General features: G+C 44.7%; 1 protein-coding gene and 1 non-coding gene across 2 annotated transcripts in view; both read left to right on the forward strand.

The window, feature by feature from the left end:
* The window catches only part of Gadl1 (glutamate decarboxylase like 1), a 152,197-nt gene that overhangs the window by 64,155 nt on the left and 62,073 nt on the right, over nucleotides 1-25,969 (forward strand). Inside the window, exon 11 of the mRNA XM_027415316.2 lies at nucleotides 17,155-17,354. Coding sequence (XP_027271117.1) covers nucleotides 17,155-17,354 — 200 coding nt within the window. The remainder of the gene's footprint in view (nucleotides 1-17,154; nucleotides 17,355-25,969) is intronic.
* Nucleotides 3,884-3,956, forward strand: Trnak-cuu. Its single transcript has one exon. It is a non-coding gene; the product is annotated as a tRNA-Lys (tRNA).

Genomic DNA, 25,969 nt, shown 5'->3' on the forward strand with positions numbered 1-25,969 from the left:
AGCTCTGGTCGGAGTGTCAGTTGAAACAGAGTAAGTTGGATCCAGTGCAGTTGAAGAGGTATGGCCCAATTCCTTTTCCGGAGCATCCAGGGATTGTTGTCAGGTGGGTCTTCATTGGCTGTGTGGGACTCAAATATAAGTGTTAGCAGAGAAATGTTTGCTTGCATATGTATGTATGCTGGGAAAGGCAACCATGGGAAAACCACAATTATGAGAGGGTAGGCCTTGAAAGAAAGAGCCAAGAAAAGACAAAAAAATAGTCCTCAAATTCTTCATTTATTCTGTATTACATCAATTGGCTTCTTGATATATAATACAGAAACTCTAAAATGTAGTTAAACAACATGCTTGGATTTTAGGGGAGGAAAGCCAAATCCAACTCTAAATCCAGCATTGATTTAATTGAATGGGGACTAGGAAATGAAGAGAAATAGAGTTATTTGAGAGACAGCTGTAAAGTTTACCGTATGGCACATTCCTTTTGTTTGATGGCTACAGCCACCTTCTGTCCTTTAAGTATCTACCCATGCAGTGTCCTTTGACTTCTGGAGGTGAGTTTTTCTGTGAAGATAAAAACAAAGCACTTCCCTTTCCTTTTGGAGGCTTTCATTTAGTTGATGAGATATACCTCAGTAAATACCTGTCAGTCGTCCTTGGCGAGAGGGTTGTCTTTTTCAACTCGAATCTTGATCAATTTTGATGGTATCCAAAGTTTTTCTTCTCCTGTGGAAACAAATGCAAAACCCCTACCCCAACGTAACACATGTCCAGGCTTCCATACCGAGGTCAGTACATCTTTGAAGTACACTGGTTGATTCAGTTCAGCAGCTTTTTCTGTAGTCCAGTGTCTTTCTGCAGCTATTTGTCCTTTGTCATTGGCATTAAGAAAGTTTAGTGTTAATAAAGCATTATGCAACCTATGTTTGGGGGGTTTTGACTTACCAGCTTGCCTGTGGAGCATCTCCTTAAGCATCCTATTAGACCTCTCAACAACTGCTTGTCCTGTAGGATTGTGTGGTATACCTGTGACATGCTTTATGTTATAATATTTGAAGAACTGTTATATTTTTGTGGAGACATATGCTGGAGCATTGTCAGTTTTTATCTGTGAAGGTATGCCCATAACTGCCATCACCTCTAGTATGTGTGTAATAAAGGAATCAGCTTTTTCAGAGTTGAGAGCAGTAGCCCATTGGAAACCTGAGAATGTATCAATGGTATGATGCACATACTTCAAATTTCCAAATTCTGTAAAGTGAAAGACATCCATTTGCCAGATCTCATTCCTCCGAATGCCTTTAGGATTATAGCCTGCTGGCAGCAGAGTTTGGTTATAAAAGGAACAAGCTATCTCCCTGGCTTGTTGCCAAGTGATGGAGAAGTCCTTCTTTAAACCTTTGCTATTTACATGATGTTTTTTATGAAATTCTGAGGCTTCTAGCACAGTGCCAATTAATAAATGATCAATCTCATCATTGCCTTGTGCTAGTGGGCCTGCCAGACCTGTATGGGATCTGATATGTGCAATGTACAGAGGATGACTTCTGTTTCTGATTGTTTCCTGTAATTGTAAGAACAATGAGGTTAGTTCAGTATTATCAGGGATGAATTCTGTGGTCTCTATGTGCAAGAAGACTCTCTTTGCATATTGGGAATCAGTAACTATGTTAAGAGGTTCTGTGAAATCCATAAGCACCTTGAGAATTGCATATAATTCTGCCTTCTGCATAGATGTGTACGGACTTTGAACTACTTTACTAACCTCTCCTGCTTTATAACCAGCCTTACCTGATTTGTTAGCATCAGTGTAGAAGGTAATAACTTCAGAAATGGGAGTTTGTCTTACAATGCGTGGAAGAATCCAGACTGTCTTTTTTATGAATTTAATTCTGTCGGTTTTGGGATAGTTGTTATTAATTGTTCCCAAAAAGTTGGTGAGAGCTATTTGCCAATATTCATTATCCTTCCATAAGGAGGAAATTTCATCATTAGTTAAAAGTACTATAATTTCTGCTGGATCTTTTCCAGTCAGCTGATGAAGTCTTAATTTGTCCTTTAAAATCAAATCAGAAATCTTTTCTATATATGTCTTTAACTTTTTATTCTGTTTATGTGGCAGAAATATCCATTCTAATATAGTGTCTTCCCTCTGCATCAGAATTCCAGAAGGATATTCTCTGGATGGCAAGGTGACCAGAATGCAGTCTAAATCAAGGTTTATCCGATCTACATGCACATCTAATATTCTGTTTTCTACCCATTGTGGTTCTTTTTCTGCCTCAGCAGATAATATTCGTGGACTGTTTAGGTCCTTATCACCTTCCAGCGACATTTTTAAATGTTTTAAGTCATGACCTTCTACCCCAATAATCGTCTGTAATTGAGAAATTTCTCCTAGTGGCTTCTGAAGACTATTAAGAGTTTGATAATGGCCCCTTCTAATTTGCACCTTCTGTGGCCTAATTCTTTGTAAGTCTATCTTATATCCTAAATAGTTAACAGAATCTCCTCTTTGTATCTTTTCCGGGGCTATTTGTAACCCCCAGCTAGGCAGAACTTCCTTCACCATGTCAAACATACGTTCCAAAGTTTCCTTATTAGAATCCGATAAAAGAATATCATCCATATAATGATAAACAAGAGATTGTGGAAATTTTTTACGAATTATTTCCAAAGGTTGTTGTGCAAAGTGTTGACACAAAGTAGGACTATTTAGCATCCCCTGAGGTAAAGCTTTCCACTGATATGTCCGAACTGGCTGTGAGTTATTAAGATTTGGTACAGTAAATGCAAATTTCTCTCTATCACTTTCTTGTAATGTTATAGTGAAAAAGCAGTCTTTCAGGTCAATTACTCTGATCGGCCATCCTTTAGGTATTAACGAAGGCAGTGGCATTCCAGGCTGTAGAGAGCCCATAGGTTGAGTTACCTTATTTATGGCTCTCGGGTCTGTCAGCATTCTCCAGTTACCTGACTTCTTCTTGATAAAAATACAGGAGAATTCCAAGGGCTGGTGGATTGCTCTATGTGACCAGCCTCCAGCTGTTCCTGTACTAACTTTTCTAGAGCCTCTAGCTTCTCAGAGGTCAAAGGCCATTGCTCTATCCAGACAGGTTCATCTGAAAGCCATTTTAATGGCAGGGCCTTTGGTTCCTCTGAAGGTCCATCATTTGTATTTAGTTTCTCTACAACCTGGATAGTTGGTAACCATTTTCCATGGCGTCTTACCCGATCCTTCCTACTATCCGGCGTTTTTCTATAATTCATATCTGACACTGGAGGTATGTTAATTTGAGTATTCCATTGCTGTAAGAGATCACGACCCCAGAGATTTATAGCTATATCTGCCATGTATGGTTTTAGTCTCCCTTTCTGTCCTTCCAGTCCAATGCAGACCACCGAGTTAACACTGTCAAACTCTAGATAGAGTACCAATTCCTAAAAATTATACATTTGTCTCTTTAAGAGGTCATTTCTGAGGCCAAGACTTTTGGGTAATAATAGTCACATCCGCCCCAGTGTCTACTAAGCCATTAATAACCTTATTATTAATTTTCACTTTTAACTGAGGTCTTTTATCATTAATAGAAGCTTGCCAAAATATGCATTTCTCATTTTTTCCAGTCACACTTGATTCTTCATCACTATTCAAACTACCATCTAGATCAGTATCATTTTTCACAATGGCAAGGAACTATATTCGTCCTGTGAGAGACTGTCTTTCACTGCTACTGTGAATGACTGAACCTTTCTCGATGTGAGGGGGAGTTTCCCAACCTTAACAGGTTCCCTTGCATGTCCCTGGTTGATCTGCATTCATTAGTCCAGTGTCTACCCTTACCACATCTCCTAGTGGTTAGGATTCGGCTCTCTTGCCACCGGGGCCCAGCTAGCTCAGTCGGTAGAGCATGAGACTCTTAATCTCAGGGTCATAGGTTCGTGCCCCATGTTGGGCACCAGGGGTAATGAGACAAAGATATCTTTATTCAGATAAACATCAGCCAAATGCAAGCCAGAGCGTGCCCAGAGGCAGCAAGCTAGGGAGGCCAGAGAGAAGGGGCCCTCCACATGTCTGCATCCCCTTAAGAATTGCCCCTGAGTCGTCCTTGACCTCCCCTGACCACACCCTCACAGGCATAGCCAGGCATACTTGTAGGGGCTCCTAGGAGATGGGGCTGCAGTGTCTCCCGACAAGCAGAAGGTAACTGAACCCTAATATTTATCTTTCTCTTCTTGCTGATATGGAGGCAACGTCCTTCCCAATGCTCACACTGCCGTGCTTTCCCAGTTATGACGGGCTCAATCTCTTGAAACCATGAGTGCAAACACCTCTCCCTTCCTTCAGCTGTGTGTGTTGGGTTACTTGGTGACAGTGGTGAGAAAAGCCAGCATGGGCCAGGAGGAATCTATGGAGTGTCAGGGTTGGAAGTGATGCAGGATGAGCGAAGATCACAGTTCCTGTGTACAGAGTCGAGTAAGCAAAGTCACTCCACCTGTGCCAATGCACTTCTAGCTGCTTGACACAGGTGACTGTTGCACACATCACAAAAACAGAAAACCAGAATGCCGAATGGGTGTGTGTTGCTGGCTTTGTCTGTGTTATCTCCGGCTACAGCCCACCGACTTGCACCTTTCCTAGTTTGGAGCTTATCTTCCTTCTGAGGAAGATTCCAGCAAGATCCATTTTCTGTCTGAGTACAGAGAAAGATGTCGAGTTTTGCTGAGCACACACACAAAACACCCAAAGAGGAGGTGCTGATAGCATGGAAAGGATCCACGCAATAACCCGGTTCCATGTTCTCGGGGAGACTGGGCATGTCAGCTGAGTGCAGCAGCACAAGCTTCACTCATGCTGATTGAAAGTTTTAGGACAGGACTTTTCATTTTCTTTTTCCATTTTTTCACGTGTGTGTGTGTGTGTGTGTGTGTGTGTGTGTGTGTGTGTGTGTGCGAGCGCATTTGTGTAGGTTCACATGCATGTGTTTGCACATTGAAGCCCAAGAATAATATTAGGGAATATTCCTTAATTACTCATTCACCTTATTCCCTGAGGCAGGATCTCTCAATCAAACCCAGAGCACACTGATAAGGTGGGTTTTACTAGTCAGCTTGATCTAGGGATCCCCTCCTGAGGTTAGAATTATGGACCCCCCCAGGGGATCTGAACTCTGGTCCTCACACTTGCAGAGTAAGAGCTCTACCCACTGAGATATCCCACCAGCCCCAGATCAGGATTTTTCAATATGAAGTTAGGACCCATCAGAAGAGTAGCTTCTCCTTGGCATGACCTGAAAGCTGAAATAATATAGTAATAATAACAACAACAACCACATGACCCTTAATACATATGGAAAATTAGAAAGATTTTGGTATGGAATAAGACCTTTGTATTAGTATTTGTGAAAATAGAAGGGATAATTATAATGTGACTTGAGGTTAAGTCCCACTGTGCCAATTGGTGTTAAGTTATAGAGTCAGTCATAAGAGACACCAGCCTGTCTCATTTTTCCTTTAATGACTCGGACAGAACTGGATGGAACAGACAATCCCAGGGTGCACTCACTGCATTAGTAAAGTGTGTTCAGCTTGTGTCCATGAGGGCTGGCATTGTGTCTGTAATTAAAAATAATTTCGTATGGTGGGTTGTCGTCAGAACTTGAAAACCACCATTTCAGATTATCATTAACGGAGGAGGTGTGCTGATAGACAGACACCCAGGGGAAACTGGAGAATCTCCCTCTGCTCTGAGAGAAGCCCAACCGGGCTATTTTTAACTCCAGTAGGGCGGAAGCAGGACTGCCAAATGATCCTGCCCTGTCAAATGTCTCGCTATTTATAGAAGCGCTTACAAGCCTTTGGGAAACTGAGTCTAACTTTCCTGTGTCCTGTAGGCACTGTCATGGTTTCCAGTTATTAACTTGGGTTTCTTACAGATGCCTTTCTAGTGCAGCCTCTTCATTCTCAGGTCAGCCAAGCCTCAGATGGGCTTAAGGGAGAACTGAGCACACTTCAGGAGAAAATGTATTCAGCCTGTGTTCCATCAACTCTGAAAATCCCTGTGGGACAGAAGGCTGAAAACTTAGCAGCGCTTCCTGTAAGAAGGGGTGGGGTGGGCTTTGTGCGACAGTAAGCACCTGGCAGTCTGTGATGCTTGATGGTTTCCACAGCCGTCACACTGATTCAGCACCTGTGGTGTTGGTTCATATGCTGGCAACAGAGCGCTGTTTCCCCACACTTTCTCTCTCCTCCATCCCCACCCTCACTGTTCTTCTCTGTCTTTCCTTCCCTTCTTCTTCTCTCTCTCACCCTTCACTGTCCCTCATTTCTTCCTTACTCTTTCTCCCCACCTATCCCTGGCTAAGAAACCCATGTCCTGAAGGCTGCTGTTCCTGCAGTCTACCTGTGAGCTGCTGTAGGGCCATGAAAGGAAAGGATCCAGGGAGCCAAAAAGGGAAGAGGCACCCATGGAGGCTGCATCCAGCACAGGACTGGACCAGCCAGGGCCTGCAGAGCTGTGCCCACCATATTCACAAAGCATCCGGTCACCTTCCCTGCCCTGAGGCCCAAAGCTGATGGGATGGTTTTCCAAATCATGTTCAGAGCATCCTGGAAAAGAGAAACCAGATTGAGTTGCAAACAGCAGCTCAAGTTCTCAAGAGGTTATCAGTAAGGCTGAAGGTGGAAGACAAAGAGAGCATACTAAATCTTTCTTGCATGGCATCGTCAATTAAACTCCCATACAGCATTCCTTCTCTGGCCACTATAGAGTTAAGTGACATAGGAAGGAAAGTCTTACACTGCTGGACACCACCCCCACATACAATGGACACTTTCTACAGCCAGTTTAAAGCAGGCAGGTCTTGATTGAGCCAGGTCACAGAAGGCTGACAGCACAGGCACATTTCAAGTGGCTGTGGCTGAGCGGAAGGTACAAAATGAGAGGTTGGAAAGGCAAGGTGACAAGTTCACCCACCTGTGTAGGGGAGTGGCAGGCTGTTCACCAGCTCTTCCAAAATGTGTCTGCAAGCACATGAGACACCATCAAACTTCTTCACCTGGTATTCCCCAGGCAACACAGGCAGTGAAGGAGCCGGGTGGTGAGAATGTAAATGCAGAGGGTTCTAAGGATGACAGCCATGGCCCAGAAATACCTTAAAGGGGAGGGAAAGGGAGATGCATGGATTCCCACAGAACTGGGTCAGGATGAGACTCAGGCAAGTTAGAAGACAACGTTCACCACTTGCAATCAAGGAAGGTCCTTATTCAAGTTAGCTGCTGCGTTCTAGGAGACTCTAGCTTTTACTGCAACACAATGAAGAAAGCTTAAAATGGCGGAAAGAAAAGAATGAAGTACATAGCCACACACCCCCCAAAAGTAAGTTCTTAAGGAAAATGACAGATGTCTTAGCAAATGACTCACAAGGAGATGGATGCCATCTCTGGGATCGAGAGGGACATGGAACAAATTGCAGACTGTGTAAGCTGAGGCTCAGAATACAAGGCCTGGCTGCTCAGAGTTGACGGGAGACTGCTAATAGATGAACAGACCTTAGCTGCAGAGGTATATGAGGCTCACACCCCAGCATCAGCCATTAACACCCATGAGACTAGGAAAAGAGGTTTCATAGACCCAGGGTAGAGGGATTGTTTTAAAATACATTTCTTTGCGACTTTTTACAGGTAAATGATTTCTCTATGTTTGTGTGTGTGCAGCTGCACATGTCTGGGGGTATGCATTTCAGTTTGTGCATACATGTTGCAGAAGCAGGGGACAACCTCCAGTGTCGTCTTCTGTTACTCTCCACTTTATATTTATTATTTTGTAATAGGGTCTTTTACTTTCACTGGTTCCGCCCTTGGCTAGACTAGCTAGACAGCAAGCCCCAGGGATTCACCTCCCCATCGCTGGAATTACAAACCCACACCATCATGCCTGGTGATTTTCCATGGGTGTTGGGGTTAAGAAGTCAGGTCCTCATGGTTGTGTAGTGTGAATGTTACTGATGTATCATCTCCCTGGCCCCCTAAAATGGTTTATAGATTTAAAGCTTAAGAAGCCCTGGTTTAAAGCCATGAGGATGGGGGAGGGGGAATGGAGGGGCGGGTTCTGCTGGAATTTTCTTGTATCATTCAACAATGCCTGTTTAGACAAGAATGGTTATTCCTAAATGTGCTGTGCTCACGTAAGGGTTTCCACCAGTTGGATCAAAACTGAGATGTCTGCTGTGTTCCTTAGGCATTTGACACACCCGTATTGTAACCAGAGATTTTAGGGCAAAAACCAGGCCCTAGACAGCTCTGAGAAGCTAGACTTGCCAACCCATCCTTACACAACAACTAAACACCGGTAACACCAACAGCAGAAGAGATGTAGTCAGTGTGGCCTCACTGGGAAGAGAAATGGGTAATGGGACACAGTCACCCTACATGATCCATGGCCTTAGACAGAGGAAGCATTCAGTCAGGAGGCAAGAGGTTAGCGTATTCAGGGTGTGGTCCCACCCTTGCCAGCTCAGTCCAGGTCCTTATTGTTGGTTGGGAGAGCAGGGTGGTTCTCAGTGGGTGAAGATTTCCCTTCCAAGCCTTGCAGTCATGGATAATTGTCCCCTACTGGTGAAGGGTACCTGTCTCAAAGGTTCTCCTTCTCTGGGGAACTCCAAGGTAACTCAAGAGGCAAGATTTGGGGCAATGGAATATCTCTGTTCCTTCAGCCAAAGAGACAGGACATGAAGACAGATCTGCCTCTATGGGTGCCTTGTGGGTCCAAGTGAGGAGTTGATGCTCTTTAACAAAAGCAGCTTCCCAAGTGTCTGTGTGTCCATCTCAGTCTGAACAGCTGCCTCCGAGCGACCTGAGCTTTAGCACTGAATCTGTGCCTGGATTCCCTCATCATTCATTCATCCCCCCACCCTCCCCCGCCTTGCTCCTTTCCCTTTGTCTCTTTGCTCCCTTGCCCTCCCCCTTCCTCCTCCTCCCCCCTCCTCCCCCTTCCCCCTTCCTTCTCTGGTCCACTGTCATTTCACAATATGCCTTCCTTGACTTTTCCTTAAAGCATGCTGAGGCTTCTTCAATAATAATAATAATAACAACAACAACAACATTTCTTTTGAGAATTTCAGACGTGAGTATTTAAGTTTTATGTCATTTTCTTCCTTCCTGTACGCCTTTAGTTCCTTCAGTGTTCCTTAACTCCCTTTCAAATTTATGGCCACTTTTTAAGTTATTGTTACACATACACACATACGCACACAAATACAAGCTTCCATGTTAGTGTTGCTTGTGTATAGTTGTGTTTAGGATTGACTGCTTGAAACTAGATAACCTATCAGGGGGCTCATCCCTGGAGAAGGCCGAATCTGCCTCTGTCCGAGCTGAGGCATTAGAGATCCACATGTAAAGGGCAGGTATAGACAATAGCCAGGCTCAGCTATATTTGTTGGAGGAAGATCAAGGGCAACCCCACCCACTGGCTACGATTTCCTGTAAGGCCTTTATTATACTCTGTTACTTTCCTCTGCTGTTTTGTGCTGCCTTGACTCTACAGTGGGCAAATATGTCACTCCACAGGAACGGTGAGTGCCCACTGTAGTACTCATTGGATAAACAGCGAGGGGCAGAGTGCTGACAGCCTGCTCTGTGGCTTCCTTCCCAAACAAGAGAGTTCAAGAGAGAGTGAGGGACCACTACTGGGAGGGGTCAGATGCAGAGGCATGCACCAGACAGAAGTAGGACAGGGCTTTGCTCAGAGATGGAGGGCTGTCCCCAGTGGGCATCAGATCGTGAGGTTTCTCCAAGATGCCTGCTTAGTGCACAGAATATACATGCTCTCCTCTGCTGGGCACAGAACAATGCAGCCGAGCTGTTCAGTGACTCTCCCTGGGCTGAGACCTACAGCTACATCAAAAGAGGCCTCTACATTTCCTCGTTCTCTCTTCATTTTCCCAAATCAGAAACATAGTATCTGCAGGAGCCTTGGAGGATCTCCTCACAAATTCTCCTCATCATGGCATCTAAGATTCCTTGACCATTCTTTGCCTTCCAGCCAGCTCTATAGCCATACCACACCTTGTTAATTAACTCTAATTATGCAGAATTAATAGCTAACGCCACCCTGCCTCACCTCCCCTGTGTCAGCCCTGGGCTGATGTGTTCCCTCTGAAGAGCCCCGTGTGACATCGCTAAGTGATGAAAGGTGCCTTGACACTGAACTCTGTGGCACCTTGTTCTTCTTCCTGTCCTAGCACCTGTAGTTTGCTCCCTGTCCTCTGTTCCCATCAGAAACCCTCAGTGACAGTGGCTTTCTGATTCACCACCTCATCACCAGAGCCTGGTACAGCTTTCTGTGTGTATGAAGATACTCGAAATGTCTACCGGATCAGTTAGTAGGCCTCGTCATTTTTAAGAGTTTTAAAATATTTATTATTTTTATTCTTGACAATTTCCTATGCATACACAGTGGAACATGACCATGTCTACCCCACTCCATTTTTCACTTTCAACTCCTCAAAAATCCTCCATCATGACCCCTCTCAGTTTCATCTTTTTAATTATTTTATTGGTGTGTGTGTGTGTGTGTGTGTGTGTGTGTGTGTGTGTGTGTGTGGTGTGTGTGTGTTGTGTGTGTGTGTGTGTGTGTGTGTGTGTGTGTGTGTAGCAATGTGTGCAGGTGCCTACAGAGGCCAGAAGAGGCGTTGGATCTCCTAGAGGTGAAATTATGTATAGTTGTGAACTATGCCACATGGATGCTGGGAACTGAACTCGGATCCTCTGAAAGATCAGGAAGGGCTCTTAACCACTGAGCCTTTCTCCCCCATCCCCCACTTGTCCTGGTAACCCACTAAGTCCAGTTAGTGCTGCTCTGACGTGTGAGAGGTGAGGCTATCTTCTGGACTCTGGGAAAACCTACTGATGGCTACAGAGGAGGAAGAAGAATTAACGTTTTCCCCACCCCAGTGTTTTTCAATGGCCAGCAGCTGTATATGACTGCTTGGAGAGCACCTTCTCCACCTACACCAGAATTTGGCTGGGTTGATCTTGTGGAGGTAACCACAGCTAGAGTGAGCTTGTGATGTGATACCCATGCCAAGGCAGAAGCTTGCATTTTACACTCTCCTTCACATCTGGCTTTTACTGGGCGATGTTCTGCGTTAAAGCTGAGCCCTTCATTTACTGCAGTCTGAATTTTGTTTCATACATTCCTTTGTCAAATATCAGCTTGAGTACCTTGCACTACCCTGTGGTTGTATGCCCAGGATCCTGGCTTCATAGTAGCAATTGTATAAAATGATACACAATTTTAAAATGAATTAATTACTATAAACATGATTAATATGCCTGTTTACTAAATAATTTTGAAAAATGGTTTGCATGTCAACAATAATGGTGGCCTGGGACAGACTATGGGAAAAGCAATAGGAAAGAATTGTTGGTGGCCTTTATTTGGTAAGCCAAAAAATGATGATTGCTGGAGTGATGAAACAGGAAAGTGTGTGTGCGTGTGTGTGTGTGTGTGTGTGTGTGTGTGTGTGTGTGTGTGTGTTGCAGAATGTTCACTCTAAGTGATCTGTGTGGTCACAGACTGCTGGGATAAAGACAGCTAAATTGGATGTTCCCCCTGGAAGTCAAAGGTGGCTTGGGTGACCTGGACAAGAAGATTCAGTCCACTGGCTAAGCTGTGCTTTGATGACACCCTGAAATACCACCAGATCCAAGCACTCTTTCTGCATGTATTTGAGCGTCCATTGTTGAAGCAGTGGAAGGTAATATACTAAGAGGTCAGACCCCAACCCCAAGCTGCCTTGGTGTGAACTCCAAGTCCACCATCTCAGATACATGACATAGGGTATTTAAATTTAAAGGTCATCGTCATACAATGTCTGGATACATAGTCTGACTTCAGTAAATGTCAGCTCTGGTTATGGTTGTCAAATGTGCTAGTTTGGGCATTGTGACACAGGGTGAAAGTGAAAACTGAACCCCACACTCCTGCTTCTCTTTATAATCTACTCAGAGCCCTTTGCAGGCAAAAGGGCCTGACTCTCCCATGAAATGTTTCCCAGGTATCCTTGCAGAGTGACTTTTGGCTAGATTTGACCAGCAGAAGGTTGGGATGAGAAGTTGAAGATGTGTGTGTGTGGGGAGGGGTCCCTCTGTATGTGTTGTACTAAAGAGCACAGAAGCTGGGTGACAGAACATGAAAACCAAAATGCACTACCTGAGAAATGGCTCAGCAGGTAGAGCGCTTGCTGTACAAGTTTAAGGACATGAGTTCAAATCTCTACCAACCATTGTAAAAAGCTGGGACTGAGGTGAGGGCTTTGTCACAGTGCCAGGAGCAGACAGGTCTCTCCTGCAGTCTATTCCTGCAAACAGCTTCCCCTGAGGATCACAGGTCCCCCTCAGCCATCCCAGTCCTGAGGCTGGCTGCTGACCTCCTGTTAGGAAGGAGACTAACACAGATGACATAGGAGGGCAAGGGACACAGTCCTAGGATCAGTACCATTCGATACTGATCTAGTTGGGCTTACAGATAGAGATGTCATAATAAAATCTATACAAATTCCTATTGGTTTGGAACAGGAATTGGTTTCTTCACTTGCCACAGTGTTGATCCTAATACCTTGTCACTAAGGTCAATTTGAGTTAATATCCCATTATTCAGCAAGTGACATTCTCTCTGGATGCTTGCAGCTGGATTCTTATAACCAATATATACCACCATGCTAGGACCAACAGTGCAAGCATCAACATTTGAACATCGCCCTTCTGACAATTAGCACAATAGGAAGTAGGTTTTTTTTAATGCTGACTTTTACTGTATGTATTCCCAAGTGTTATTTTTCCTGAACCATGAGTCTCTTCTCCTGGTTGGTATCCTGAAACTAATAGATAGCCCACCCACTTAGTAATAAAATAAATCACTTCATTTATTTTTGATAACTAAATCTCAAGCCTTTGGTTTTTTTTTTTAAAGAAACTTTCCTAGGCAGGAGGATGTCTCTGAGCAGTGAGGTTAACTGTGCCACTGCTGAGGAACCATCACTCTTGGGCTCTGTTTCTTCTTCTTCTTTATTTGCATTCACCTGTGACCATGTGGTTTGTCTTCTGAAATGGTTGTCCTGTCTCAGTCACTCACATGAGACCCAAAGGGGTTTGTTTTGTGTGTGTGTGTGTGTGTGTGTGTGTGTAAGTGTGTCCTTGCATGCAGGAGTTTGTGCATGTGTGCACAAGCATGAGAGAGAGAGAGAGAGAGAGAGAGAGAGAGAGAGAGAGAGAGAGAGAGATAACTGGAGAGACAGAGAGAGATAGCTGGAGAGACAGAGATATAGAGACAGAAAGAGAAGCAGAAATAGAGACAGACAGAGACAGAGAGATAGAGACTGAGATAGAGACAAACAGACAGTGACAGAAAAAGGCAGTGCACACACTGTAAAAACCCTGGGTTAACTTTGAGTATCATGCCTCAGGCACTGTCCACGTTATTTGTTTCTGAAGGATCTCTCATTTTTACCTGGAACTGGATTGGGCTAGACTGGCTTGCCAGTGGCCCAATAACTCACTGTCTTTACCTCTCTGATGCTATTATTACATACACATGCCCATTTGTTCTAAAAGGTTTATTTCTTTACTTACTTTACTTATATGTGTTTGTGCATGTCTGTGTGAGTTGATGTGTAACATGTACATGAAGGAGCCCGTGGAGGCCAGAAGAGAACATTGGATCCCCTGGAACTGGAGTTAGAGGTGGTTATGCACCACTATGTGGGTGCCAGGAACTAAACACAGGTCCTCTGCAAGGTCACTAAACACTCTCAGAAGCCCATCTCCCGCCCCAGTTTTGTTGTTTTCAATATGGGTTCTAGAAGTTCAGCTCAGATCCTCATGATAACATGGTAAGCACTTTGTTTTAACTGAGCCACTTCCCCAGCACCCAAAGCTCACTGGTTCAAGATTCTTCTCAGATCTCTAATGGCTGATAGAAGTGACTTCATAGTCACAATGGGAGGAGAAGTGTGTGTCCCTGTGCTGTGGAGGCCCATGAATGCTGTGTCATGAACACACATGCAGTGGCCTTCTGGTGTCATATCAGGAGACTGAAGCTGCTGTGGAAACAGTAAACATTTCTAACCGTTGCAGTGGGGAGATTCTGTGACCTTAGCTGTGATCATCCCAGAGATTGTTGGGGGAAACCCAAGTCACCTTAAGTTAGAACTTTTGCTACCTTGATGCTCAGGCTAGAGAAATCTGTTTTGTGCAGTGACCACCAAGAATGGCCACCCGGGCCAGGCTGAAGGCTGACCAATGCTCCTTCAATTGTTGTTTTATAGAGATTTGGGATTTCCTCCTTACATTTCTTATATAATGTTTTACATTGTGTAAAGCCATGTTTTTTTGTAATGAAACATGTTTAGACCCATATTAATATTCACAGAAGACAGTACTGCTATTAAAATCGGAAACTCATCTTTTTCCTTTTTTATATTTTCATTGGTTCTTTGAGAATTTTGTACAATGTGTTTTGGTCTTATTTACTTTCCTCCCCCAACTCCTTCTTATTTTTGTTTTTAAACTCATCAGCCCAATTTGGGATGCCCATAAACTTAGGTGAGTGGCTGCCACAGAAACATGGTCAACACACCCTTAAAGGAAACTCGTTCTTCATGATCAGTTTCCAGTAGCTTCTCATCTAGAGACGGGACCACACGCCCACCTCCCCACATCTGTGCCGGGATTGCCTGGCGTCAGCTTGCACGGCTCTAGCCCATGCTGCTCTAACCACTGTGAGCTCATTCGCCCATCCACTGTGTCCAGAAAGCAGTTTGTTGTAGTCATCCACAGTTTCTGACCACACTTCCGAAATGATCTGTGAGCCTTGGGAGGAGTGTGATATAGATACAGTACTTTCTGTGTGCCCGGTTGTTACTCTGTGTCATCAGTCAACCTCTACTGAAGAAAGAAGCTTCTCCTGTGAGCATTAAGAGATGCACTGAGCTATAGTTGTAGCAGTAAAGGAGTCCATCTCTGTGTCAGGTGGACAGGGAGGCTAGTCCCCCATCGGGGGGGGGGGGGAACTTATCTTCATTTAGAAGGTGTTACCTGGATGTTTTTGTGTTATGTTAAATCTTTCCGCCAAAAGCCGCCAAACCCACCGCCACGTGTGCGCTTTACGCCAGCCGCCAGCCCGAGTTAGGCCCAAATGAATACACAGAAACTTGTATTAGGTTCAAAGCTGCTTGGCCAATGGCTAGGATTCCTCATCTGTTAGCTCACTCTTAATTATCATAAATCTATATATTTTATAAGTGTCCCTTATTGGTGTCCCTCCTTGCTGGTGGATCACACATCGTGCCGCTGGAGCAGGAGCGGAGGGGAAAAGAGGGACGCTTCCTGTTTCTCCTTCTTTAAATATGAGTCTCCTTGCTATGTCACTTTCTGCCTGGATCAACACTTCTCTACTACGTTTCCCAGAATCCTCTGTGACTCTTAGTTCCGTCTAACTTGTTGTCTCATTGCCCAAAGAGTATTTTATTTAACAATCAATAAGATAAACATACACAGTACATTCCACATCATTTTTGTTCCATTCTTTACATGGGAGCTAGTCAGTTAAGAATGTTGTATACATGCTCTGATAAGCTTGAAACATTTTCTAGGACCCTGGTGTATTAGTGGCTTTTCTCACAGTTGTAACCAAATATCAGACAAGAAGCAACTTAATGGAGACCGGGTTCACTGCGGCTCCCAGTTTTATGGGATACAGTCCATCATGGAGGGATGGCATGGCGGCTGGCAGCTTAGTGACTGTTCCTCATTTTCTCATATCTTGATGAAATGATACAGACAGTGGGCTCTGCTATAAAGTCCCACATTTCACCCCTGTGACCTCCTTTCTTCTGTGAGAGTTTGCTTCCTGAGAGTTCGCCTACTTATTCCACTCATTAGTGAGATGAAGAAAGCGTGAGGCTTCAGGGAGGGACATCATTGTCCTGGTCACTTAGCAGCGGTGCTATGTGCCTAGCAGAGAGTAAGTTCTGTGGGTGTGGGGACAGATAGGGAGTGGTTCCTGCTTAGTCACACATAGAGAAAACATGCCCGACGGCTGATGACATGGGGACAATACAGCAGCAATGCCAACCGACACAGCCAAGTATGAGCTGACCAGGATGGGCCAGTGGGGAGGCTGGGGTAGAGGGAAGAAGTTTGGGAGGGGAGCCAAGGAAAGGCAGGCTCTAGATGGAGAGTGAAGGCCATGTATAGGATTACTGAAGTTCAGAACTCAGTAATCTGTGCATATTCTACTGGTTTACAGTTAATGTAAAGCAGAGACAAACTCAAGCCAAAATCTGAGCTTGCACATGGGACGTGGTCTTGTGGTGAATGGTCAAAGGAGAGGAGCAGGGGGCTGGCACAAGGACTCTCAGGAATCTGTAGGGCTGCAGGTGACTGGCTTGGGTAAACTCTTTCTAATACTAAAGACAGCATGACTTCTATTCAAATAACAGGAGAAGACAGTAGACGGATGACAAGCAGAGTCACTTGTCACTGAGTTCTTAGTCACCAGTCTGGACATGGGAATAGAATTTGGTCTCAAATAAAATCAGGATGAAACTAAGAAAAGATCACTGGTGGCTGACGCTTTGGGATGCGAAAACACTGGCTGAGTCTTCTCTAGCTGTTCACTGGATTAGCTCCTCCCTCAAGCTGTAGTCCCTGGGTTAAGTCACACATGGCTCTTCATGTGGATATCTGTTGGAAAGAAGGGGATTTAAAAGCTTAGGTTTTGCCTGTGAAATCGTTCAGCATGGTACAATGAAACAAGATTTGGTTTTCTCTCAGAGGAGTTTGGAGTGACTTAGACATTTATTTCTTTTGAGAAACAGGCCCTGGTGTCAAGGAGATAGAGTCTTTGGTCCTCTTATCCCCTCTTTGCCCTGGTGACACCTAGAGGGTGGGTCTGGCACTGCCTGCTCCTGGGTGAGCTCTGGGTCTCCACCTTCAAGCACACAGTCTGTATCCACCCTCCTCAGCCAGCATCAGGGCGTGCCCCTGGCACCAGGAACAGAAGGTCAGACAGGGTTTGTTTCTGTGTGTATTTGACACGGAGCTTACTCTAAAGTGAATGGGGCCCAACTCTCCTTACTTTCTCTTTCAAAGGATCTTCTTAAGAAGTGCTACTCTGCCAAAGCGACCTACCTGTTCCAGCAAGATAAATTCTATGACGTCAGCTATGACACGGGAGACAAATCCATCCAGTGCAGCAGGAGACCTGATGCCTTCAAGTTCTGGATGACCTGGAAGGCTCTGGGCACATTGGGACTGGAGGAGAGAGTTAACCGTGCCCTTGCCCTGTCTAGGTATGTGTGTGTGTGTGTGTGTGTGTGTGTGTGTGTGTGTATGTGTGTGTGTGTGCATGTTGGAAATGCCAAATGAGAATAGTGTCTGTAGATTCTACACATAGCCTTTACTTCTGAGTTCCTTTTTGCACACAGTGAGCACAGTGAGCATTTCTTTAGTGTCTACTATGTCTTACAAGTGTGTGCAGAGAAGTCCTGAGGGGCATACTCAGGTGAGAGTAGGATAAATGAAACATAACAGAAATTCTTGAAAAGCCTGAATGTTGGTGTATATCTGTAACCATAGCATTCAGGAGGCTGAGGCAGCAGGATTTCTGGGAGTTCAAGACCAATCATAGGCTATATAGATAGATCCTGTTCAAAAATGGATAAATTAATTATATACTTTCAAAATTAGCCTTGCTGAATCTAGAATTGTTTTTTTGCAAATAAATCAAAACTTCCTCATCCTATGTTTTATCAGCCATGGGAACCTGATGATGCTGAGTGTGTGGAGAACCATGGTTCCCGCCTCCTTGGCTGTGCTTTTAAATCTGGCCTATTGCTCAGCACAGAAGAAAGACAACTTCAATTTTAACTTTGTTTTATTGGAGACAGGGTTTCTCCACATAACAGGTCTGGCTGTCCTGAAACTCAGTATGTAGACCAGGTTGGCTTTGGACTTAGAGATCTACCTACCATGGCCTCCCTAGTGCTGGGATTAAGGGCTTCGGCCACCATGTCAGGTGGGACAAAACTATTCAAAGTGTATGTTCCCATTAACCTGCTGTGTAGCTTGGAAAAAGATGTGGACTCCCTGTACCTCAGTTCTACTCCAGCAAAATAACAATAATGGAAATTATTTCAAATAGTTTTTTAAAGATTTTATTTATTTCCATTGTATGTGTATGAGTGTTTGCCTACATGCATGCATATGCACCATGTACCTGCAGTACCCACAGAGGCCAGCATGCAACCTCAAGGGGCAGGAAGTACCCTCGACCAGAGCAGGTAGAGTTGGCCTGGGCACTTGGAGAAAACAGGAGTCACTAATCTGAGTGATCTTTAAGAAGTATTTAAGGGGGCTGGAGAAGTGGCTCACTGGTTAAGAGCACTGGACGTTCTTCTGAAGACTCGGGTCTGTTGCCAGCACCCACATGGTGCCTCATAAGGTCAGCAACTCCAGTTCCAGGGGATCTGACACCTCCTTCTGAGCTCTGAATGAACCAAGCACACATGTGATAAACAGACACACATGCAAGCAAAACACCCATGCACATAAATAATAAAGATTAAAAAAGAATTAGTGCCTATAAATACTATAATATATTACTATGGTTGTATTCAAGGCAAGACACAATTCTTAGCATAACAAGAATCAGAAACAGTCAGTTTGAACTGAAAAATTAGTGACCATCACTCTTTAGCACAGATTAAGTTTGCCCCCTAAGATTTACTCCATCAGAGAACAGTTCATGAGATCTTTAGTTACAGAACAAGGGCAGTTTAAAAGAAAGCCATCAGTCAAGATGTTTACCAAAAACAATGGTGGAGAGCACAGGCAGGCAGATTATAGCAGCACAATGAAAACTTCCTTCTAGATTTTAGAGGACGTGTGATGAAATTTTAGCTTTTGGATTGGTGAAAAGTAATAGTCTGCTGAAAATACATTTTAAAGTTTTTATCTAACAGCCAAAGTGGTGTTAGGCCAGCAGTGAACAATTGTCTTGGCTGGCCTAGCTGTGGGCAATAGGGGACCTTGAAAAGAGGGTAATGGTAAACAGAGACCCAGGACTATGGGTTCATTTCAGAAATGAACAGTTTTACATTGCTATTCATGAATAGTTTAGCTAGCTACTAAAGGTAGCTCCGAAAGCAGACTTTAACCTGTCTCTTGAATCCCCTTTATCTGAATTCCTTCTTCCACACTTTCCTGCCCTTTGGCCTTGTCTTCTGGTGAGGACATTCCTCATTAGAGGTTAACACATGCCCACAGCTTTCTGCAGTCATATAGCCACTTCTCTGTAGAATTTGTGTCTCAGAAAGGAACCGCATACCATTTGGACCCCACAAGCAATTAGTAACTGTTACAATGAGAGATGGCCCAAGATGGCTGGAGAGATGATAGCTCAGTGGGTAAGCAGTTCTTGTGCAAGCATGATGACTCAGAGGTAGGGTCCCCCAAACCTAAGGAAAACCAAGTGTGGTTGGTAGTGCCTGTCTAGAATCTCAGTGCTCCTCGGGAGAGATGGGAGGCCGAGACAGGAGGGTCCCCTAGCATGTCGCCCTGGCACATGTAGTCAAGAACAATAAAAATGCCCTGCCTCAGACAATGTGGAAGGTGTGAACCAGCACCCGAGGCAGTCCTCTGACCTTGACATGCAAGTGGCCACACTCAAACATGTACACACATGTGCACATACATGTGTGTGCATGCATGCATACATGCAAGCAGGCAGGCATACCCTCTCACTCATACACACACATTTAAAAAAAAAAAAAAACTAGCCTGAGACAATTTGATTGTAGATCTGCTTCATTTGAATCCTCCAATTTCACTAAGTTCTATGGATCATTGAACCTTCTAGAATCTTTACCTTAGGTCTAACTCCCGCGTCCCCTCCCCCCAGGGAACTGAAGTATAGATAACAGAAATAACAGGTATAAATAACAGAAATCCCATGCTGTGATAAATGAAGAAAGTAACACTATCCCGCATCACTTATAAAGCTGATTGATGACTTCTGATATACCTTGACCCAAGGCTCACAGAATATCACCAGGCCTGTTTCTTTCTGCCATTCGGTTATGATGCTTTCTGCATGCTGTGTTTGTTCCCATAGTGGCTACCAGGATCAGATCTGCATTTTACCAGGTTCAAGACCAAGCACAATACAACAATCCTAAAGACAGTTTAATTATTCTTGAGTGAGAGAAATGCCAATTGGTTGCTGTTGCCAACATGTAGCATGGTATGGCCATACTGAGACATAGGTCCTTGACTCAAATGGAGTGTCAGCCATCTAGTCTTCTAAGATATTGAGTGGGATGGAGAAATGCCCAGTGGCTAAGACTGTTTACTGCTTTTTCAGAGGACCTTAGTTGTGGTCCCAGCAGTTATGCACAGTAGCTCACAGCCATCTGTAATTCCAGTTCCAGGGGCTCTAATACCCTCTTCTGACCTCCATGAGCTCCTGAGCACACGTGGTGCACATACATTCACTCAGGCACACACACATATGCACATACAAATAAATAAATAAATAAATAAATAAATAAATAAATAAATAATGCTTTAGAAAAATCTGGAAAGGATGTGCCTTAACTAGAGATGGGGATAATGTGCCTCTGCTAGAAGAAGAGAGACAATGACCCAGAAATGAGAACAGGAGACTGTTTATAATAAATATTCATACCGGCCCATTAAGTTAAAATAAAAGTCAGGAAGCTGTGCCCCTGGTTCTTATTTTCTTGTACTATTTAAATGTGGCAGGGTGCGGTGTTATTTTGCCAAAGCCTCCTAGTGACTCAATGACAAGTGTCTTGAAATAAGGCAAGATATAAATATTTGATGACAGTATTTATTCTGAAGTTAATATTCATCTCAGGGTGGATTGGAGTTTAGAGTCTAAGGATACTTTCTAATTCTTTCAGATGCAATATCACAGCAGGATAAATGTTAACATTTCAATTCAACCCAACAAATCCTTATTGTTTGTAAACGTTTGTCAAGTTGAATTGAGTGGAATTAACATTTCACTGAATAGCGCTGCAGGCTCTGTGACCTATATTTAAATATTTGAGGAAAACATTCCTCTGCGTTCATGCTGTTATTCATAATGGGTCTTTATGCCCCTAATCTTTCCATGATCCTCGTGGACAACAGTATATTCCTAGGGTGATCCTCGTGGACAACAGTATATTCCTAGGGTGATCCTAGTGGACAACAGTATATTCCTAGGGTCAGCAAAAGTCACACTATCTTCCTATGCCCAATGCCAAGAAAAGGGACAGATTCCTTTTACCCACCTCCCTCTCGGAATGACTGAAATGACAAGCTTGGGGACTTTTCCCCTAGGATAAAGATTCTTAGACTCCTGGTCTAATTTCTTTCTGAACTTGTTGATTGGTTTGTAGCCTTACTTGTTTGTTTGTTTATTAAGTGGTCAAATATTTTCTCAATTCTGGTGTGTGTTCTGTTGGTGTGAACCATGAGCAGATAAAATGTCTGTCAGGAGAAATACCCCAATTAACAGTCTGCCTTTTTACTGGGTTTACTATTGCTGTGGAGAGAAACCCATGACCAAGGCAGTTTATGGAAGAAAGCATTTAACTGGGGCTTGCTTACTGTTTCAGTGGGTTAGTTCATGACTGGGAAAAAAGAGACAGGTAGGCAGGCAGGCAGGCAGGCATAGTGCTGGAGCAGTGGCTGAAAGCCCACATCTTATCCAAAAGTTAGAGGCAGAGTGGTGAGTGCATGACAAAGACCAGCATGGGCTTTTGATACCTCAAAGCCCACCCCCAGTGACACGCCTTCTACAACAAGGCCACACCCCCTAGTCTTTCTGAAACAGTTCCAAAAGCTGGAAACCAGACAGGGGCCATTCTCACTCAAACCACCACAGCCTTTTAAGGTGGTTTACAATCACTACTGTGGTGACTGAACACTACTACCATGAGTTGGGTTTGCAGAACCTCTTATGCTCAGCAGTGGGCTCTCATTAGCCTCCACAAAGTGGCCCCAGAATTCGACGATAACAAGTCAAATTCTCTGCTTCAACATGAGCCTCCAGGTCTGACGTTGTTTGTCTGTAAGCCCATGGGAATTCAATCCAGACTTTGCCAGATATCACACATGTTCCGAAAGCTTGCTCCTCAGAATGTCTGCTCAGAGTTATCTATTTTACCACCCAGAGGAATTACCCTCCCCGGTAGATTATTGCTACCTGCAGCAAGGCGGGCCTGATGAGGGGACCACAATTGAAGATACTCATACATTATTAACATCTGGTGTAGTTAAGCTATTCCTCAGGCCCACCATCAAGTGTCTTAGATACTGAAGACCATGCAGCACCTTCCCAGCTCAGCCCAGCCAGAATCACCCTTCCATGTTCCTGAATCTAAACAGGCCTCATTCTGAAATTGATGTTTGCCTTAAGAGGGAAGGACCAGATTTGGATAGACCAGGTCCAAATAATTATCTCTCCTTCCCTGGCAAAGCAAGGAAGATATATTTTAAAACATTTTAAAGTTATTACTAGACACTTTCATCCATATGTACAGTGTCATATTTGTTTATACGAATCTCACACACTCTTCCTCCAACTCCTCTTGGGCCTCTGCCATATACCCCTCCCAACTTCATGTCCTCCTGTTTTGTGTTGTTGTTCTAATAACCCACTGAGTGTAATTAGTGCTGCCTACATAGGCACGGGTCTGGAACTGTTCACTGGAGCATGGTCTACCAAGCAGGGGCCACACTCCTAAAGTCAATTGACTCACCCTCCTCCGGCAGCCCTCAGCTCTCAGTAGCTCCTCGGCTAGGAGTGGCCTCGAAGCCCTCCCTCATCCAGGCTGGAGTGTTGGCTGGCTTGATCTTGTGCAGGCAATGACAGCAGCTGGGAGTTCATGGGTGAAGGGTCCCGTAGTGCCAAGGACACTGTTTCATCCACATTCTCCCAACCTCTGGAAGAGCAGATACGTTTAAAAGGCGAAGGACTCTGATGGTGTGGGCTGTCTGAAATCTAGGTAAAAGGAAAGGGCCACTGCTGGGGATTCTTCCACTCTCCATATGACCTTCCCATTCCAACTGCGGACACAGTAATTCTCTCTAGAGCAAGCAATGACTCAAAATCCCGTCTTTGAGTTGTTAAGGGATCATTGGTCCTGTGAGTCTACAGCAGGTGTGCGGAGTGGCTGGCTGGGGTTAACAGCACCCCCTCCCCAGGGCTGTGAGATGGATAAGTAGGAAAATAAAAGCATGAGTACCCACAACCCACATCAAAAGGCAGCATAAGGCTGGAGAGCTGGGTCGGTGTTAAGAGAGCTTTCTGACCTGCATAGGGCCAGAGGTCTGTTCCTAGTACCCTGTGAGGCGGTTCACAGCTGCCTGGAACTCCAGCTCACGGGGATCTGGTGCCCTCTTATGGCCTTTCTGGGCACATATGCATATATGCACACACACACACACACACACACACACACACACACACACACACACAGAGAGAGAGAGAGAGAGAGAGAGAGAGAGAGAGAGAGAGAGAGAGGTGCAGATACTACACACAGACACTTAAAATTTTTTAAAAGAAAAGAAAAAGCCATGCACACTGGCTGTGCCTGTATTCACAGGGCTAAGGACAGCAGGATCCTATAATTGCTGCTGGCCAAGTAGTCTAGGTGAATCAATGACTCCAGGTTTAGTGACACATCCTGTCTCAAAAAATAAGTTGGAGAACAACTGAAGAAAACACACAACATCGACCTGTTGCCTACACATGCACACAATGCACTTACACACATGCACACACATGTACCCACACACATGCACAAATGTACCCACAACATGCACACACATGTACCCACACACATGCACAAATGTACCCACAACATGCACACACATGTACCCACACACATGCACAAATGTACCCACAACATGCACACACATGTACCCACACACATGTACACACATGCACCCACACATATGCACACACATGTACCCACACATATGCACAGGCATGCACACACACATGCACACACATGTACCAACACACATGCATGCACGTGACCCACACATGCACACATGTGCACACACATGCACACACATGCACCCACACATATGCACACACATGCACACACATGTACCAACACACATGCATGCACGTGAACCCACACATATGCACACACATGCACACACATGTACCCACACACATGCACACATATGTACCCACACACATGCACACACATGTACCCACACACATGCACACACATGTACCCACACACATGCACACACATGCACCCATACATATGCACACACATGTACCAACACACATGCATGCACGTGAACCCACACATGCACACATGTGCACATACATGCACACACATGCACCCACACATATGCACACACATGCACACACATGTACCCACACACATGCACACACATGTACCCACACACATGCACACACATGTACCCACACACATGCACACACATGCACCCACACATATGCACACACATGTACCAACACACATGCATGCACGTGAACCCACACATGCACACACGTGCACACGCATGCACTCACATGGAGGGAAGGAGAGGAAGGGGTGGGGGATGCGGAGTGGATGACCGTGTAGTTCTGACTCCTGCCTAGAGAAGCCAGCCCTGTTTCAAACCCAGGGCTACCTGTTGCTCAGAGCTCCTTCTAGGCCTTTGCCACAGCTTTGTGGTTAATGGATGTTCACTGGGGGGCAATTTTTAAAGCAGACTAGAAGAAGCATTTGTGTGGGTCTTAACAACAACAACAACCAACAGAGGCTTTCATTGTGTTGCTTTATTGGGTCTCCAGGGTGCCATTTATTAATCCCCCTGACATACAACCTGCAGTCTGGCAGGTAGAATCCATCTCACAGACTTGTGTGAATGCTGAGGGATTAACCATTTCCTGTCTAGAGAAAGCCAGTGGTGCTACCCAGTGCTTTGGGGCTCTTACAAGAAGGGCAGAACAGGAAGGGGCAACACTTTCATATTTATTTTCTCTAAATGATCATTTGAGGGACTGGAGAGATGGCTCAGTGGCTGAGAACACTTGCTCTTTCAGAGGACCAGGGTTCTATTCCCATCACTCATTTTACATGGCTCATTCCAGCACTGGGGATCTTAGATGGCTCATTCCAGCATTGGAGAGCTGACATCTTTTTCTTGCCTCTGTAGGAACCCACATATATGCATATATGTGACATGCATGAGTGTGTGCACGTGCGTGCGTGTGCGCACACACACACACACACACACACACACACACACACACACACTTAATAATTTATAAGAAAACACAGTGGCAATAGAATTAAGCATGAGCCTGCTGTGCACCACACAAGCCTGAATATGCATTCTGGTAGAGGCAGAGAATACAGAGAACAGATGGAGAAACCCCCAGAACTCTGGGAGCCTCCATGTATCCATCAGAAGAAATTCTAAGGAGACATCCGAGATAAACTCAGCCTGGAGTGTTGCAGGGAAACTCTTAAGTGGATGGTGAATTGAGAACAAGGTTGGCATGGCTGTTTCCAGGAAGAAAATAATGGCTTGCCAGAAGGACAGAGGAAATCCTGGCATGTGAAATTTATTCATTTCCTACATCATGTGTCTGAGTGTTTTGCCTACACATATGTGTGTATATCATTTCTATGCCTGCTGTTTACAGAGGCCCGGGGAAGGTGTTGAGTCCCCTGGAACTGGAGTTATGGACGGTAATGAACCCTCAGAAGCTAGAAAAGGGTGATAGATTCCCTGGAGCTGCAGTTACAGGCAGCTCCGAAATAACATGTGGGTTCTGGGAGCTGAATCTGGGTTCTCTGAAGTGCAGTTAATGTTCTAAACTTCAAAGTCATCTCTCCAGCCCCAAAGCCAAACATTTCAATGT

Source organism: Cricetulus griseus, chromosome 4 (assembly GCF_003668045.3).
Source record: "Cricetulus griseus strain 17A/GY chromosome 4, alternate assembly CriGri-PICRH-1.0, whole genome shotgun sequence".
In the NCBI taxonomy this organism is placed as follows: Eukaryota; Metazoa; Chordata; class Mammalia; order Rodentia; family Cricetidae; genus Cricetulus; species Cricetulus griseus.